This window comes from Nelusetta ayraudi, unplaced genomic scaffold, assembly GCF_046127955.1.
Source record: "Nelusetta ayraudi isolate G7.1 ecotype Tasmania unplaced genomic scaffold, CSIRO-AGI_Nayr_v1 ptg000022l, whole genome shotgun sequence".
Classification (NCBI taxonomy): domain Eukaryota; kingdom Metazoa; phylum Chordata; class Actinopteri; order Tetraodontiformes; family Monacanthidae; genus Nelusetta; species Nelusetta ayraudi.
The window spans coordinates 4,885,791-4,900,355 of record NW_027466072.1 but is presented as its reverse complement, the minus strand read 5'-3'; the positions used below and the strand labels follow the sequence as shown (position 1 = coordinate 4,900,355).

At 45.0% G+C, this 14,565-nt stretch overlaps 1 protein-coding gene and 3 non-coding genes across 8 annotated transcripts in view; 2 read left to right on the top strand and 2 right to left on the bottom strand.

Annotated features, from left to right (window-relative positions):
- LOC142889467 (inactive rhomboid protein 1-like) overlaps positions 1-5,954 on the top strand; it is a 29,347-nt gene extending 23,393 nt beyond the window's left edge. For 4 of the 5 annotated variants that reach the window (XM_076028229.1, XM_076028228.1, XM_076028230.1 and 1 more), the window contains 13 exons: positions 600-742; positions 824-1,072; positions 1,162-1,273; positions 1,394-1,468; positions 1,858-2,019; positions 2,314-2,414; positions 2,517-2,580; positions 2,764-2,858; positions 2,981-3,056; positions 4,235-4,335; positions 4,424-4,577; positions 4,662-4,885; positions 5,166-5,954. In XM_076028229.1, the coding sequence (XP_075884344.1) occupies positions 600-742; positions 824-1,072; positions 1,162-1,273; positions 1,394-1,468; positions 1,858-2,019; positions 2,314-2,414; positions 2,517-2,580; positions 2,764-2,858; positions 2,981-3,056; positions 4,235-4,335; positions 4,424-4,577; positions 4,662-4,885; positions 5,166-5,361 (1,752 nt within the window). In that variant the 3' untranslated portion in view covers positions 5,362-5,954. The remainder of the gene's footprint in view (positions 1-599; positions 743-823; positions 1,073-1,161; positions 1,274-1,393; positions 1,469-1,857; positions 2,020-2,313; positions 2,415-2,516; positions 2,581-2,763; positions 2,859-2,980; positions 3,057-4,234; positions 4,336-4,423; positions 4,578-4,661; positions 4,886-5,165) is intronic. The other variant, XM_076028231.1, reaches the window with a different exon arrangement.
- trnac-gca (transfer RNA cysteine (anticodon GCA)) lies at positions 3,272-3,343 on the bottom strand. The gene has a single exon. It is a non-coding gene; the product is annotated as a tRNA-Cys (tRNA).
- On the bottom strand, positions 3,568-3,639 carry trnac-gca (transfer RNA cysteine (anticodon GCA)). Its single transcript has one exon. It is a non-coding gene; the product is annotated as a tRNA-Cys (tRNA).
- Positions 5,955-6,077: 123 nt separating the features above from the next.
- On the top strand, positions 6,078-6,171 carry trnai-uau (transfer RNA isoleucine (anticodon UAU)). The gene is made up of 2 exons: positions 6,078-6,115; positions 6,136-6,171. It is a non-coding gene; the product is annotated as a tRNA-Ile (tRNA).
- The last annotated feature ends 8,394 nt before the right edge of the window (positions 6,172-14,565 follow it).

Here is a 14,565-nt window from a genome sequence, read left to right as displayed (position 1 = left end):
GTCCACATCCGACACCAAATGTGGACTAGATTTCAATGAACTCATACTTTAGTTATATTACTTTACACTGGTGGAAAGTTAAATGTTAAATGCATTTAAATGTCCCAGATTGCACACATTTCAGTTGTCTCTGTTTTATCCTCGTCTTTAGTGGAGTAGCTGCTTGTGTTTATCTATCCAACCAAAAACCCAGCAGATCTCCATAAAAACACCACCTTTAGCTCCGTGTTTACAGTCTCCCACACCAGGGAAATCCAGCCTTCCTGGTACAAGTCACGCTTTGTGAACTTGACTTTGATGGACTTTTCTCATTCCTGGGAAGGTCAGGGACTCTTATCATTGGTATTGCTAGAAAACATTTGGGAAAAGTGATTTTTGCGTAATACAGGAGGTTTACACTAAACAAAGTGGATGAAAGGATTTATGCTTCTTCTAAACAGCTACGCTCCACCTTTAGGTATATTCCAGAGAAAATGATCCAAGCAGTGATTAATTAAACTCCCTTTATGACACCAAAAATATCCACATCTCTTATCTATGCGTGTCGCGTCTTCATTATAGCTCTGGTTTTAGGACTGAGACTGGTTGTGGTCTTTCAGGACGGCCTGCCGGATGAGCTGTCCAGCTACGCAGATGAAGTTTTTGAGACGCCCTCGGAGGCCGGCGCGAACCAGCTGGACGAGAGCGAGCTCACGGGAAGTCCGCTGGACAAGAGCGAGCTGGAGAGGAGTCACCTCATGCTGTGGGTTCAGATCTTAACGAGCCCACCACACGGCTCAGGTCTTCCTCAGTCTCACCTCCATCATCTCCTCCCTCACTGCAGTCCCCTGGAGCGCGGCTGGAGGAAGGCGAAGGACGGCTCCTTGGCCCAACCCAAGGTGCGGTTAAAACAGGAAGTGGTCAGCGTCAGCCGGCAGCGGGGCCAGAGGATAGTGGTTCCGGTCAAGCGGCTGTTTGCCAAGGAGAAGAGGCCGTACGGGCTCGGCATGGTGGGCCGGCTCACCAACCGCACGTACCGCAAACGCATCGACAGCTTCGTCAAAAGGCAGATCGAGGACATGGATGATCACAGGTGATGGCCGCTGGCTTGGTTGGACAGTTTGGTGCGTTTTCTCTGGGAAAAAGAACAAACCTGATTTCACCCTGTGCTCCCAACTCCAGGCCTTTCTTCACCTACTGGATCACCTTCGTCCACCTGCTCATCACCAGCCTGGCTGTCGCCATCTACGGCATCGCCCCCGTGGGCTTCTCACAGCACGAGACCGTTGACTCAGTGAGTTTGCGTTGCCACTTGGTCTGCGACCTGTCTGCTGTCATGGCATCATCATCGTTCAGCACCAAACACTCACAAGTTGTTCAAGCTTTCTTTTTATTTGTTTTTATTTTTTCAAAGGTGTTAAGGAACAAAGGAGTTTATGAAAACGTGAGGTTCGTCCAGCAGCAAAACTTCTGGGTGGGTCCCAGTTCTGTAAGTATCCTGATGTTACTCTCCCATCTTTGATCGTCTGTTCTTGAACCACTGAGCGGTTAAAGGGATAGTTCACTCAGAATTTGGATTGCACCCATTGACTCGCCATAAGTAAACAGCAGTGCACTTTGACTCAAATGGAGCTTCTGTTTGCGTTCTGGTTTCATGCACATTAATTTGGCTCCAATAAGCCTCTGTTGGGTCGACTTCTTCAACTACATGAAACTCAGAATGGCCTCCTGGATTAGATGTCGACTGTGCCAAAGGCTGAGTAGCTACATTTAGATGCTACATCAAAAAGCAGACAAGATGCTCGGCTACTTTTTCAAAGATTTATGAGACGGCAGAGATATTAGCCGTCAGAAATCTGAACGTTTCTTGTCCTGCAGGAGGCGCTCATCCACCTGGGTGCAAAATTTTCCCCCTGCATGCATCAAGACCAAGAGATCCACAAACTGATCCAGGAGAAGAGAGCCAGGGAGAGGGAGTCTGGCTGCTGCGTCAGGAACGACCGCTCCGGATGCCTGCAGACTCTGCAGGAGGAGTGTTCGGTCAGTGTTCTGAGGAGAAGTGACTTTGTTCACCCAGAATATTTATGTTTTTGCTTATTTATTTATTTATTCATTTATTTACTGAGGAAGTCCTTATAGTTCATTTCTATTTGTATTTTAAATACAAAAAAGGAAAAAAAAAGTCAAATTCTAATCATCATAGCATCTACGCTAACCTCATCAGCCATAGCAGGGCTTGCTGCCACTTCCTGTGTTTCGTCGTCGTCTCCATCCGTCCACCATGCAGAGGCAGCTGTCACATGATAAGTGATGAGTGCTGTGTGTCTCCTGCAGAGCACCCTGGCAGTGTGGGTGAAGTGGCCTCAGCACCCCAGTGCTCCCTTCCTGAACGGCAGCCTCCGACAGCATGGTGCAGTCTGCCATCAGGACCCCAGGTACACCAGTAGCTCACCAGTAGGAACTCTTGCACTGGTGTCTAGAGGAGAAATTGATGCTTCCAACTGTTTCATTTATCACCTGACTTTTTGATTTGGCAGAATTTGTCTGGAGCCAGCCTCGGTTTCACCTCACGAGTGGCCTGATGACATCACCAAGTGGCCCGTAGGTCCATTTGCATATAGCACATACTGTAGCGTGGGTGTATGATTTTTGGGTATTGGAAGGCAGGTGTATTCGTATCAAACATTTTAATTTGCTTTAGTCATAAGGGTGTACAGATTGGCTGCCACCGCTGCTCTCAAGACATCCTTGTCCACAAAGACCTTTCTGGTTTTTGACCTGCAGGTTTGTACGAGATACAACTCTGGGAATCACACCAACCTCCCTCACATTGACTGCACCATCACAGGCCGGCCCTGCTGCATCGGAACCAAAGGACGGTAAATGCTGAACTCTTTGTTTCATGTTGGGAAAGAGACGGGACAGAACCGTCGAGTCAAAGACAGTGAGTAACAGCAGCAGGATTCTAAAGACGATTCGTTGCATTGTTGTGTTTTCTTAGATGTGAGATCACTTCGAGAGAGTACTGCGACTTCATGCGCGGCTACTTCCATGAAGAGGCGACACTTTGCTCACAGGTAGGACGAGTGGAGGTGCGCACCATGTGTTTACAGACACTACCAGTCAAAAGTTTGGACGCACCAATTTAATTTAATTTCTTTTCATTCTCATGACTATTGACATTGCAGTTTGTCACTGAAGGCATCAAAACTACGTATGAACACACATGGGATTATGTAGGAAACAATTAAAGTGTAAAATGACTCTAACACGTTTTAGGGTAAAAGACTGAAGGGGGCATCCGGATTTGAACCGGAGACCTCTTGATCTGCAGTCAAATGCTCTACCACTGAGCTATACCCCCTCTGTGCTATACCCCCTCTGTGAGAGCACCACTTTCCCTTTGTTCAGGGCTCTGACACCTATTGTATGTAGATCCATGCCCCCCTCTACCTGTCACTGTGTGCAAAGATATAGTGTATCAGTTCTCACTGCAGGCATCAAAACTACGTATGAACACACATGGAATTTTGTAGGAAACAATAAAAGTGTAAAATGACTCAAACCCGTTTTATGGTAAAAGACTGAAGGGGGCATCCGGATTTGAACCGGAGACCTCTTGATCTGCAGTCAAATGCTCTACCACTGAGCTATACCCCCTCTGTTCATTTAAGCTCTTCAAAATAGCCACCTTTCATAAAATGTATATTTAGCGTTTAACGTGTTTTTCTTTGCCGCATAATTACATACATCTTGCTCATGTTGTCATGATGTCTTCAGTATCTATCTGCAGTGTAGAAAGTTGTAAAGGTAAAAAGAAATGCATGAGAAGGTAGTGTATATTTGTGTTATTTTTATATATAATAAACTTATGTTTCTTATATATTTTTACATTTCAGTTTCAGTTCCTACCTGTGACCCACATTACTCGATCACATATTAATTTATTTTAATCTAGATGACAAAAGCATTGTTTTTCTCATTTTGGGATTATTTGTTGGGAGAAACACAACTCTTGTGGGAACATTGCAATGTACATATCTAATCTTGGCCCTTGAGTTTGACACGCAAGATCCTAGGAACTCTAAAAGTAACACTTACTCACTTTCCTGCTCCAGGTGAGGCTCGACCTCACAACCTCGGCGTTGCTGTGCATGTCACTGTCTTATAAGCGATGCCGCTGGAGCTTGTGAGAAGCTGCAAACAGGCTTTGAAATCAAGTTGAAGCAGCTCTGTGATGGTCTTGCTCCTCCAGGTGGCCTGCATGGACGACGTGTGTGGTTTGCTGCCTTTCCTCAACCCAGAGATCCCAGACCAGTTCTCCAGACTCTGGCTCTCCCTCTTTCTTCACGCCGGGTGCCGTGAATTCACTTCTCCAAAGATTCCACCAAACATTAACGGCATGTTTTCCCAGTATTGACCAGTGCCTGATCTGTGCCCACAGCATCCTGCACTGCCTGGTGTCGGTGTTCTTCCAGATGACGGTGCTGAGGGACATCGAGAAGCTGGCCGGCTGGCTCAGGATCTCCCTCATCTACATGCTGAGCGGCATCACAGGCAACCTGGCCTCCTCCATCTTCCTGCCCTACAGAGCAGAGGTTTGCCGCGACTCCGGCCGACAGCTGCAGGAAATCCCAGTCGCCGCCTGCTGGTCACTTCTCCCCCTGTTTCGTGTCTTTCAGGTGGGCCCTGCTGGCAGCCAGTTCGGGATCCTGGCCTGCCTGTTTGTGGAGCTCTTCCAAAGCTGGCCCATCCTGGAGCGGCCGTGGCGGGCCTTCGCCAAACTGCTGGCCATCTCCGCCTTCTTCTTCTCCTTTGGCCTGCTGCCCTGGATCGACAACTTTGCGCACATCTGTGGCTTCGTGTCTGGGCTCTTCCTCTCCTTCGCCTTCCTGCCCTACATCAGGTGTGATTGTTGTTGTTGCTGATTGGTGCATTTACAAAGTAGAAGCTCGGCGCTCATTAGTTCAGTAGCTGAGTTTGGAGTGTTGGAATAAAACTACTGTCGACTGTGCATAAATGTGGAATCTCTGCTCACCAATGCAATGTCACATACACTTCAAGTCAAAAGTTTGGACACACCCTCTCATGCAATTTCTTTTTTATCTTTACAACTGTCTACACTGCACCCCCAGTTCCACTTTGTGAATGAATAACCTCCCTCGTTTTTTTTTAATCCTGCTCAGCTTCGGCCAGTCTGACATGTACCGCAAGCGGGTCCAGATCTGCATCTTCCTGCTGGTCTTCCTGGCTCTTCTCTCCGCCCTGGCCGTCCTCTTCTACGTCTACCCCGTCAAGTGCGACTGGTGCGAGTACCTCACCTGCATCCCCATCACGGACAAGTTCTGCGAGAAGTACGACCTGAACGCGCACCTTGTCTGATCACCGGCCTCGACTGACTCTGCACTGCTGGATGTGATGCTGTGCAGCTGTGACAGAGTGGGAACATGGTGAATGGAATAATCAGTGCCACAACCTTTTTAATGGTACAACAGATGCAAATTAAAAACTCTATGCATTGGAGCTTCTCCACTGGACAGTCACATCTGCAGTCGACCTTTTTATATTTTTTCCTTACTTTTGTCCAAACTGTTATTGCCTATTTCATTGGCTATCAGTGTTTAAACCTGCAGAGAAATCTGAAGTTCTTATACGTGCCTTCCTGAACCGCAACAACAAAAGCAACAGTGACTTAATGGGATTTGTGGCATTTAAATGACGTTGTGTGCTGTGTGTGAAATCATTCATTGTATTTCATTTTTTTTAGCGACACTTGAAGCTGGTTTTCATCACAGCCTCTGACACATTCAAACTAAATTCTTTTTGTATTAAAACTGAAAAAAACCCAACAGTACAGGGATGCTTTTCTTAACAAAAAAAAAATCTGTCTGTGTTTGTTGTTGAATTAATTTGTCATTTCTCATTTGCTATGATGGCGTTTTAGCCACCTGAAAATAAACGCAAAGAGAATCAGTTTTCGGTTCTTTGTGAGCTCCAATCAAACAAATCAGCTACGCAAAGTTGCATCTTTTCACCTCAAATGCTTCTTGTTTAAATAGAGAATATTCAGGTTGGCTGCTGTTTTGTTGCATTCTGTGGCTCCAGTGGCGCAATCGGTTAGCGCGCGGTACTTATAAGACAGTAACTTGCAGAGTGATGCCGAGGTTGTGAGTTCAAGCCTCACCTGGAGCACTTTCATCTTACTCCCGTTATTGTCATACTTTGTTCATAGTGGCGGTCTAATGTCCATCAGTCTGAAGGCCTCTCAGGAGTAACATGCTGACCCACCATTTCAACAACTCAAATGAACAACTCATTCATTTGAACTTTGTTTGACAGCGGAGTCTCAGACTGGGAGAAAAAGGTGAATCCAAAAAAGAGAAAACTGAAAACCGTGGGGTCTGTGCCCACTGGTAAAGCTGGTCAGTGTAATACTTTAGAACCAGCAACGTATAGATGCTGAGGTTGTGAGAAAAATAAACACTAGAAAATGTTCATAAAATCTAAATGATAAAGTTTAGACATGGAAACTCTAGACTGTCTTTGAGAATGCAGAAGGATCAAATTGAATGCAGAAGGATCAAATTAAGAGGAGACGACGAGAAAACGCTTAGAGGAAACAAAAAAACAAAAAAACACCCAATCAAGATTGCTGGACTCCTGTCCACTAGATGGCACCCTAGGGCAAAAAGCCTAGATCGTGTATCGTCACACACTGCTTAAGCTTCAATCGTAATTATTAGTGGATTGTTACCGTGTCCCTCTCTCTCTCCTTATGAATGTCATTAACTCAAGCAGAGGTTTAGTGCACAACTCTTGTGCTCCCTGCTGCTCCTTGTCGATTGTCCTTTACCAATGGGGTTGTTCATTCTACCTTCTCTTTTTTCCTCCTTGACACACACACACACACACACACACACACACACACACACACACACACACACACACACACACACATGCACGCATGACACGCGAGTGCTCTGACATTCATTAAGTCTTCTGTAATAGAGTCTAAATAAGAGTCCACTAAAGTGGAGAAAGAAGCTCTGACAGCACAAACAGCAGAAGGCACAGGAGTACAACAGACAGGTGCACCTCTAATGAAACCAGAAAGTGCAAATCAACCTTGTAATCTCAGTTACATGTTATTACAAAGCCAAGCATCATCTTCTCCCTTGTTGTGTTTCTTCGCATGCAAATAGAGATAAGGACATTTCCTAAAGGCAACCCAGCAAGCCAGGGTTATTGATTGTCAAACCTTTTGACATTTAGTTCATCAGGTTACTTGAAGGTAGAGGTGGAGGGCCTGCACAGGTTTTCTCCTTAACCTTTTGCTGCTAAATCTCGTTTTTCATGTGTGCTGAAGACACAGAGGAGACCCAGCCGGGGCTGATGCTGCTTTTTATCGATCAGGTGACGAAGCACGTCAACAGTGAAACAGTGGACGACTTGAAGATAGGTGAAGGTAAGGTGCGGACCTTGCCGAATCTGCAACTTTAAAAGTTTGCTGTCGGAGCAATTTGCGGATGCTCGCTTTACTGGACTTCAGCTGCATCAGATGATTAACAAGCCGAGATAAAACATTGATGATACAGAAAACAACATATTTGGCCCTATGAGCAGCTCATGACTGCTGAAAATTATTTCTCCCCCCACCATCACCCCCCCTCTCTAGAGTTGGGATCTACTCCAGGTTTCTTCTTCTTCTGCTTTCTTCTTCTTCCACTCTGACATTTTCCCTGGCTGCTGTCGCTTAATGCTGCTTTGGAGGCACCAGTTGCTTTTTTATTTGATTGCCCAAAGCGCTTCGAGATGTCTTTGGATGGGAGTTAGCGCTCAAAAAATAAAAGTTGATTGATTGATTGAAAATGAGGGAGTAGCAGAAAAGGCATCATGGGGGCTTTCCCTACAAAGCCGGGAGAGGAGTCAGTACCTCGACTGTACCAGTGCAATATGTGAGATCATAATGGGCTGATTTCCAGAACTGCATATTCAAACATAAATGATCTAAAAAGTGGACGATGTAAAGAATGTACTAGGACATAGAAAAGAGGCACTCATCATTATTGTTGAATTATGTCCAAAATTGTAAAAAAAATTAATGACAAAAACACACTAGCCTCAGGTGAACATTCCTGCTTGATGTCTCTGACAAACCATGAAGGCCTGGTCTGGAACTCTGGCCACAAAGTGTGCGTTATGATGTGCGTGCAGTTCGGAGGAGTTTTAAGCTAAAATGTCATAGCACTTTCACAGTCGAGGTTCCCCACTGAGGAGAAAAACCATTGAACAGCTTCTTGTCTTATGTGGTGCTGTGCTGCCAGTAGAAACCCCCTCCCCCTCTCCATCCCCGTCCACCGTGTGACCTCACAGTCCCTCCGGTCTCCTCATGGGTAATTAAACAACCCCCCCACCCCGACCCCCCACCCCCAACCCTTCCAACACGTACACACCCCCACATACTTCTTCACAAGACACCTCTATCCCGTCATGTCTTCCCTCCCCCCCTCTCTGTTCATTTCATGGTTCCTAGTTTCATCGCTCATTCGTCAATTGCGTTTTATTCCCAGCCTCCCCCGCCGTCTCTGCACCTCCCCCGGTGACTCGCCATCACAGCGCCGATAGAGATGGTAATGTGATGGGGAGAGCATGGCGTCCAACGGCTCTGCATCAGCATCAAATGAGACACGAGTCCTTTAAATACCCAGTAAGTGTTCACCATGTCACAATCATCTTATCTTCACCACTCTCATTCTGTGGTTTCATAGATAGATAGATAGATAGATGGATAGGTAGACTTGCTGTGTTTGCATGCAAAGGCACCACTGAAACGGGACCCTGACAGCTGGCCAACAGGTGGCCACTGACAGACCTTCTCTCTTCATTGTGCAGGGAACAATCAAGACACACACACATACACACACACACACACACACACACACACACACACACACACACACACACACACAATCTCTCCAGACTGAGCTCCTAGGCCATCAGGTGGAGTGGGCCCCAAAAAGGTGTGTGTGTGTGTGTGTGATGGAGGATGGGGAGGAGGCTGGCAGGGCTGGAGCGCACCTGTCTGATGATCCACCTACAGCGGAGGAGATGGTCAGTAATGTTATCGGCTCCAGTGAAGCCTCACGGTGCTGAAGACCAGCTGGACCGACTCAGACCAACAAAACCGCCTTTGTCTCCTCGTAACATTTTAGGTAACATTGAAGGTGTTGGTTGATGATTGCCAAATGTAAATCTACACATATACACAAGCTAACAACAGTTTTTGGTTCCTCCGTCACACACCACTGTAGCCTGGCTCACAGTTAAATTGGCATCACCGATCCACTAGCAGAGGAACTAAAGATCATCATTTCCTGTGCATCTCTTCGTCACTCATATCAGAAAATCTTTCCTTCCATAGATTTGTTTACAAACCGTCCCTGCCTGTGGTTTCATTCATATTTTACTACCAATAGGAAGTCTCTGTGTGGCTTTGATCATTAGCTGGCATATATCAACTGGTCCAACAAGTTTGACAAACTTTGCAATGACTTATAACATGTGAGTAATGAAATAGAGTGAAATGAGATTGGTTGGTCTATTTGGGCCCATAATGTAGTGAAAGGGATTTCCGTGTCTGTTGGCGGCTGCTTGCATCACTCACAATCAGTGATACAGTGATACTACATGCGTTGTGGGAGTTTCGACCTTCCAGGCACGGCTACATTTCCAGAGGACCTCCTTCTAGTCTTCACCATGTGTGCTCCAGTTATGCTAAAGACCTCCTCTTATCCTTTACCTCTCAACGGCTTGCTAATTACACACACGCACGTCTCATTAGCGTTGACAATACTCTCTCTCTCTCTCTGAATGCCCTTTGAGAAAGTCTATGGCGGTGGCTAATTCTCTCATTCTCTAATTCTCTCATTCTCTCATACCTTGAGTATAGAAATACATGCAACCTCCCCCTTCTGTGTCTATTGTGTCTCAATAGATTTATTTTCGTGGAATTGTTACCTGATATTCACAGACGACTTGGGGTTCTTAAAGGAAATAGAAGAAGAGCATTGTCGCAAGAAACCAAAGTAACATGACGAACGACAAAAACATTAGCTGAAAAGGTAATAGAGCAGTTAATTTCAATGGCAGCCAAAAGGGGGAACAACAAACAGGACAGCTGAAATTGGTGTTCCTCAAGGTTGTACATCAGGCCCTATTGTGTTTAGTACAACGATGCTTAAATATAACCGTCACAAGTTTGAGTTGTGTGACATAAACAGGTTTACATTGTAACTCTAAGAATGACAAAATAAGGGAGAAAACTGGAGAAAGAAAGCACACTGAGTTGTTCAGTCATGATATAAATTGAACATCTGATGAAAGTCATTGCTTGTTCCTAAATTTGAACGTGTCTATAGGCAGTGTAACAGATGACTACTTTATTATTATTTTGTAACCATTTATTTAGTTATTTATTTATTTATTGTCATTTTACTTTACTTTTACTTTGCCCTCAATTAAAATCTAATTTCTAGGAAATTTAATTAAAATTAATTGTTCTACTTCTGTGGTTCTTTTGCCACGGAACTATCCTCTTCTCCTCTGTTTCAGGAGATATGGTAAAACCAAACCCCATATCAAGCCACCTTATATAGTTTTGACTCAGTCAAAAACTAAGTGGTCTCACGCACGCAGTCATACGCCTGCAGGGGAATGTGGCTCTCTTTTTGCATTGCTCGTCCTTCATTGTTCTCTATGAAATGGTATGATTTGCCCATGCGATTCGCTCTGTTCCAGTCAGTTAGCAATTGGTCAACAGTGAAGCAGTGCTGGGGCCATTGTGTCCAGTGTAAGACAAGAAGGTGGTATCACAGCGGGGCAAGTTCGGGCATGCCTTAACAATATAAATACAACTGCTTGCTCTTACGTATCAGCTGAGATGGTGCGATCCTGACTCAGCAATGGTGGACAATGGCCTGAGTGAAGTGAATGTACAACGTAGAAGTGAATGTAAAAATCCTGCCCAGATAAAAATGTTAGGGAACCCTCATCCAATGTGTGTTTAAAAAAACAAACAAAAAAATGTCAGTGGCACAATGTGTGGCAAACAGAGCGCCACATCGCATTTTGTCTGCGTGGTTTTGGCCCTAAAACTTCATTATAGTCAGAAACTGGAGGCGCCCACAGATGGCCTGCATCCATCCTGCATCTTTCCACTGCGCATGAGGCAGATCAGCCTCATCCCATCTCTGTCTTCCAGAGCAGCAAATCATCTGCCGAGATACAATTTAACAACCAAATAAATGTCTCATGAATATTTTTGGGAGGCATCATGCCTCCAAACTCTTGTCATCAAGGTCATCACTTTAATCTCTGCGAGTCTGCATGAGCTGCAATTTCGGCCTCACTTTCCATTTGTGCAGCGCCGTGAAAAAAAGAAAATCTGAGATTGGTGCACTGGAGAATTGATTGGTTCCCTCCCATTGTGCAAAAAAGCCATTTTCAACTTGAACTTGGACGATTGGCTCATTAAATCTGTTGCGAGTCTAATGCCCAAGGTCTTCACCATCCTGACAGACTTCAATGGCCGTCCATCATGCACTGCAGAATTGACTGGGTTAAACGGGTGGAAAATTCCACAAGTGACCCCGCGCCTCCTTTAGATCAGCAACAGCTTTGGTCAATACAATTAAAAGGAGCCCAGTTAAATAAATACCTTTGCCCATCTGTAAACTTCACCTCACTACTTCTTCTCACTTGGTGTTCTGCTTTTGTGGCCTTACAGGGAAGACACACACACACACAGACACACACACTGAGAACACACAACTTGTACTAGTCAGCTGGTTTATCTTAAACACTCCAGCATGTTTACTTTGGGTCACCTGCGTCAATAACAGTTGGATGCGGCTCTTCCTCCAGATAAGGGGCCAGTCTCTGGTTTCCTCGTTCTTCTTCTTTTATCTCCGAGCAATGAAGAGATTAAAGCTCCGATTTTGCAACAACAAAAAAAAAATGGATGTATCGTATATCACAGCCTGTGTGCGACGGTTAGACAGGTATTTGTTTTCATAGGAATCACAAGCGAATATCCTTCCATTTGCTTTTTGGCTCTGCCCTGCCATCATCTCTCATTCCTGACAGCCAGGGCAAGCTCGGACTTGCACAGTCAGCCCTCCCAAGGTCTGAGGCATGCACACACACACACACACACACACACACACACACACACAGACAATTCTGCCTTCTACTCCAATCAAATCGAGACATTATGAAGGTCCCCCGGCACTAAATTGCTGATTTTTGGCGAGGACGCAGCTCTCGAGACGAAGGCCAATCATTTGTGGCTTCTGCTAAAGAGGCTGCAGTCACAAACTCGCCCGCCTGACCTCCAGCTATTGTCAGGAGGGGTTTTGGGTGAGAAGGGGGCAACATTTTGTGACAGTGTTTTTGCGCTAATGCTGCAGTCATCAGCATAAGACGCAATTGTCCCGCTGCTGTGTTTATGAGGAAGTGGCGCGGTATTTAAAATGGACAAAATACATGCATTTTTTTGAGCTCCTTGTGTGAGAGAATGCAAATGTATGATAATGACGCGGTTAGGATGCAAAGTAAAGGAAATGGATCTCTGGGTACGTACACTGAAGTTTGTCATGCCCCCTTTCACACTGTAACCCTTAAAATCATCTACATGTGACCTCGCTAACAGTGCTGTAAAGTCATCTACAGAAGAACTTTCTGCACTCCGCACCAAATTCCTCCAGAGAGCTGGTCCAGGTGCTGCCGCACACGTCAAAAAGTGGGATGGGATTTTTTTCAAAAGGACTGATGAAGAATTTTGCAAAGACATAGCAAGAAATTCCATTTCACGTGCACGGTGGCAAACACAGATGTAAGTAGACCAGCAGTAAAAGGACATTCATGTAATAATTGAATTTATTACATACCCTTTATTTAGTAATAAAATGAAATCCAACCAAAGTAACCTTTCAAATCAGTTGAGCATATATGAGAATTTATATCTCTACTTGCAGCCTCCAATTGAGAAAGGCGAGAGGTGTGGATACAATGAGCGTAATATGAACTCAATCAGACACACAAGGCACTCATTAGTGTGTTCAATTACTGGAGGGACAGCTTATAAATTTGGAATTTAAAAAATGCAAACCAAGTGGCCGATATGTATCCAGTGGCACTTTTGATTTATTTTCTTCTGCACTCAGTTGGATTGTCTCCAACGTGTGTGAAACGCAGATGGTGGTCCTGATGATTACTGCATGTGTAAAGGAGCACTTTCAAGATATTGCACTGATCTGATTGACCGATAGATACAAATATCACAGAGACACTGTTTGTGTCAATAATTGCTGTTGTGAAAAGTTTAAAAAGATTTACATTTTACTTTCCGAGGTGTAATCGCACCGCCACACCTTGATATAGATACATTATTTTTATTAAATATTTGGGCGCATCCTGATGCGTCTTTTCTGTGACCTTTTAAAATGGGAACCAGAAAGGGTTATAGTACATCTCCTCAGAAGGTGAGTTAAGGTAACTTGAGTTGATCCCTAAAGCACCATTTCCATTTCTGCCAATTTGCAACATAAACCACTTTTGCTGGACAATGTTTGTCTCGTTCTGATAAATAAAAAGCAGGTTTGAAAGAGAGGGTCTGAGTTTTTAGCAATCACAGGGTCAAAGAGAGCCACAGCGTGTGGGACATGCTGCTAATAATACGTACTCAGCCTACAATTACTATGTCTGGTCTTGAGACAACCTTGTCATGAACCATTTCCTTTATTCTTCCTTTCAAGTTAAATGTAGAACAATTTGTCCTTAACAGCTTTCCTGTCTATTGAAAGTGTTTCAGGGTATTGGCTACATAAAACCACACGCCTCCTCTTAGAGCCCCTACAACACCCCAGTGCATAAACCCAGAGACTCCCTCCCTCCCTGATCGTACAACGTTGCAGACACAACAAGTTGCGGTGGCGGTTGTTTACAAGGGATCCTCGCTGGTCCTGCCAGCCTCTTTACGATCCGGGGTTAGGGCTGCAGCAGTAAAGGCCCCTGCCAGTAGCCAGCGGTGGTCGGGCCAGTGCATGGGAGAGGCTCTCCGCAGGAAGCTATTGTCATGGTAAACGGGGGCACTGAATGGAAGAGGATGGCCAGGACACGCACATGAAACAGAAGAGGTTTGAGAAGGGGAAGAAGACGAGCGGCCGACCGACCACCTCAGAGACGGCACAGATGGCGAGCAGCGCCTTTAGGTTTCCACAAATTCATAGGAGCTGATTCGTCCCCGTGCCGCCTTACAAATTCTCCCGAAAAAGCCTCCTTTTAACAACATAATTTACAGATTTTTTGCACTATTCCATTGCCGTAATTTGGCTAATTTCCCCAATGTGGGATTAATAAAGGTGTTCTATTCGATTTGATTCTATTCTATGAGGAGGATTGTCAATCTGAGAAAAATGTCTTTAACTTCATTTATTTTAACAGTAGCTCTTAAAGGACGAGGGGTGCTTAACCCAAAAAATGAGATATCACCCTTTTTCCACTCTTCAGTGTGTCGATGTAGCCTCT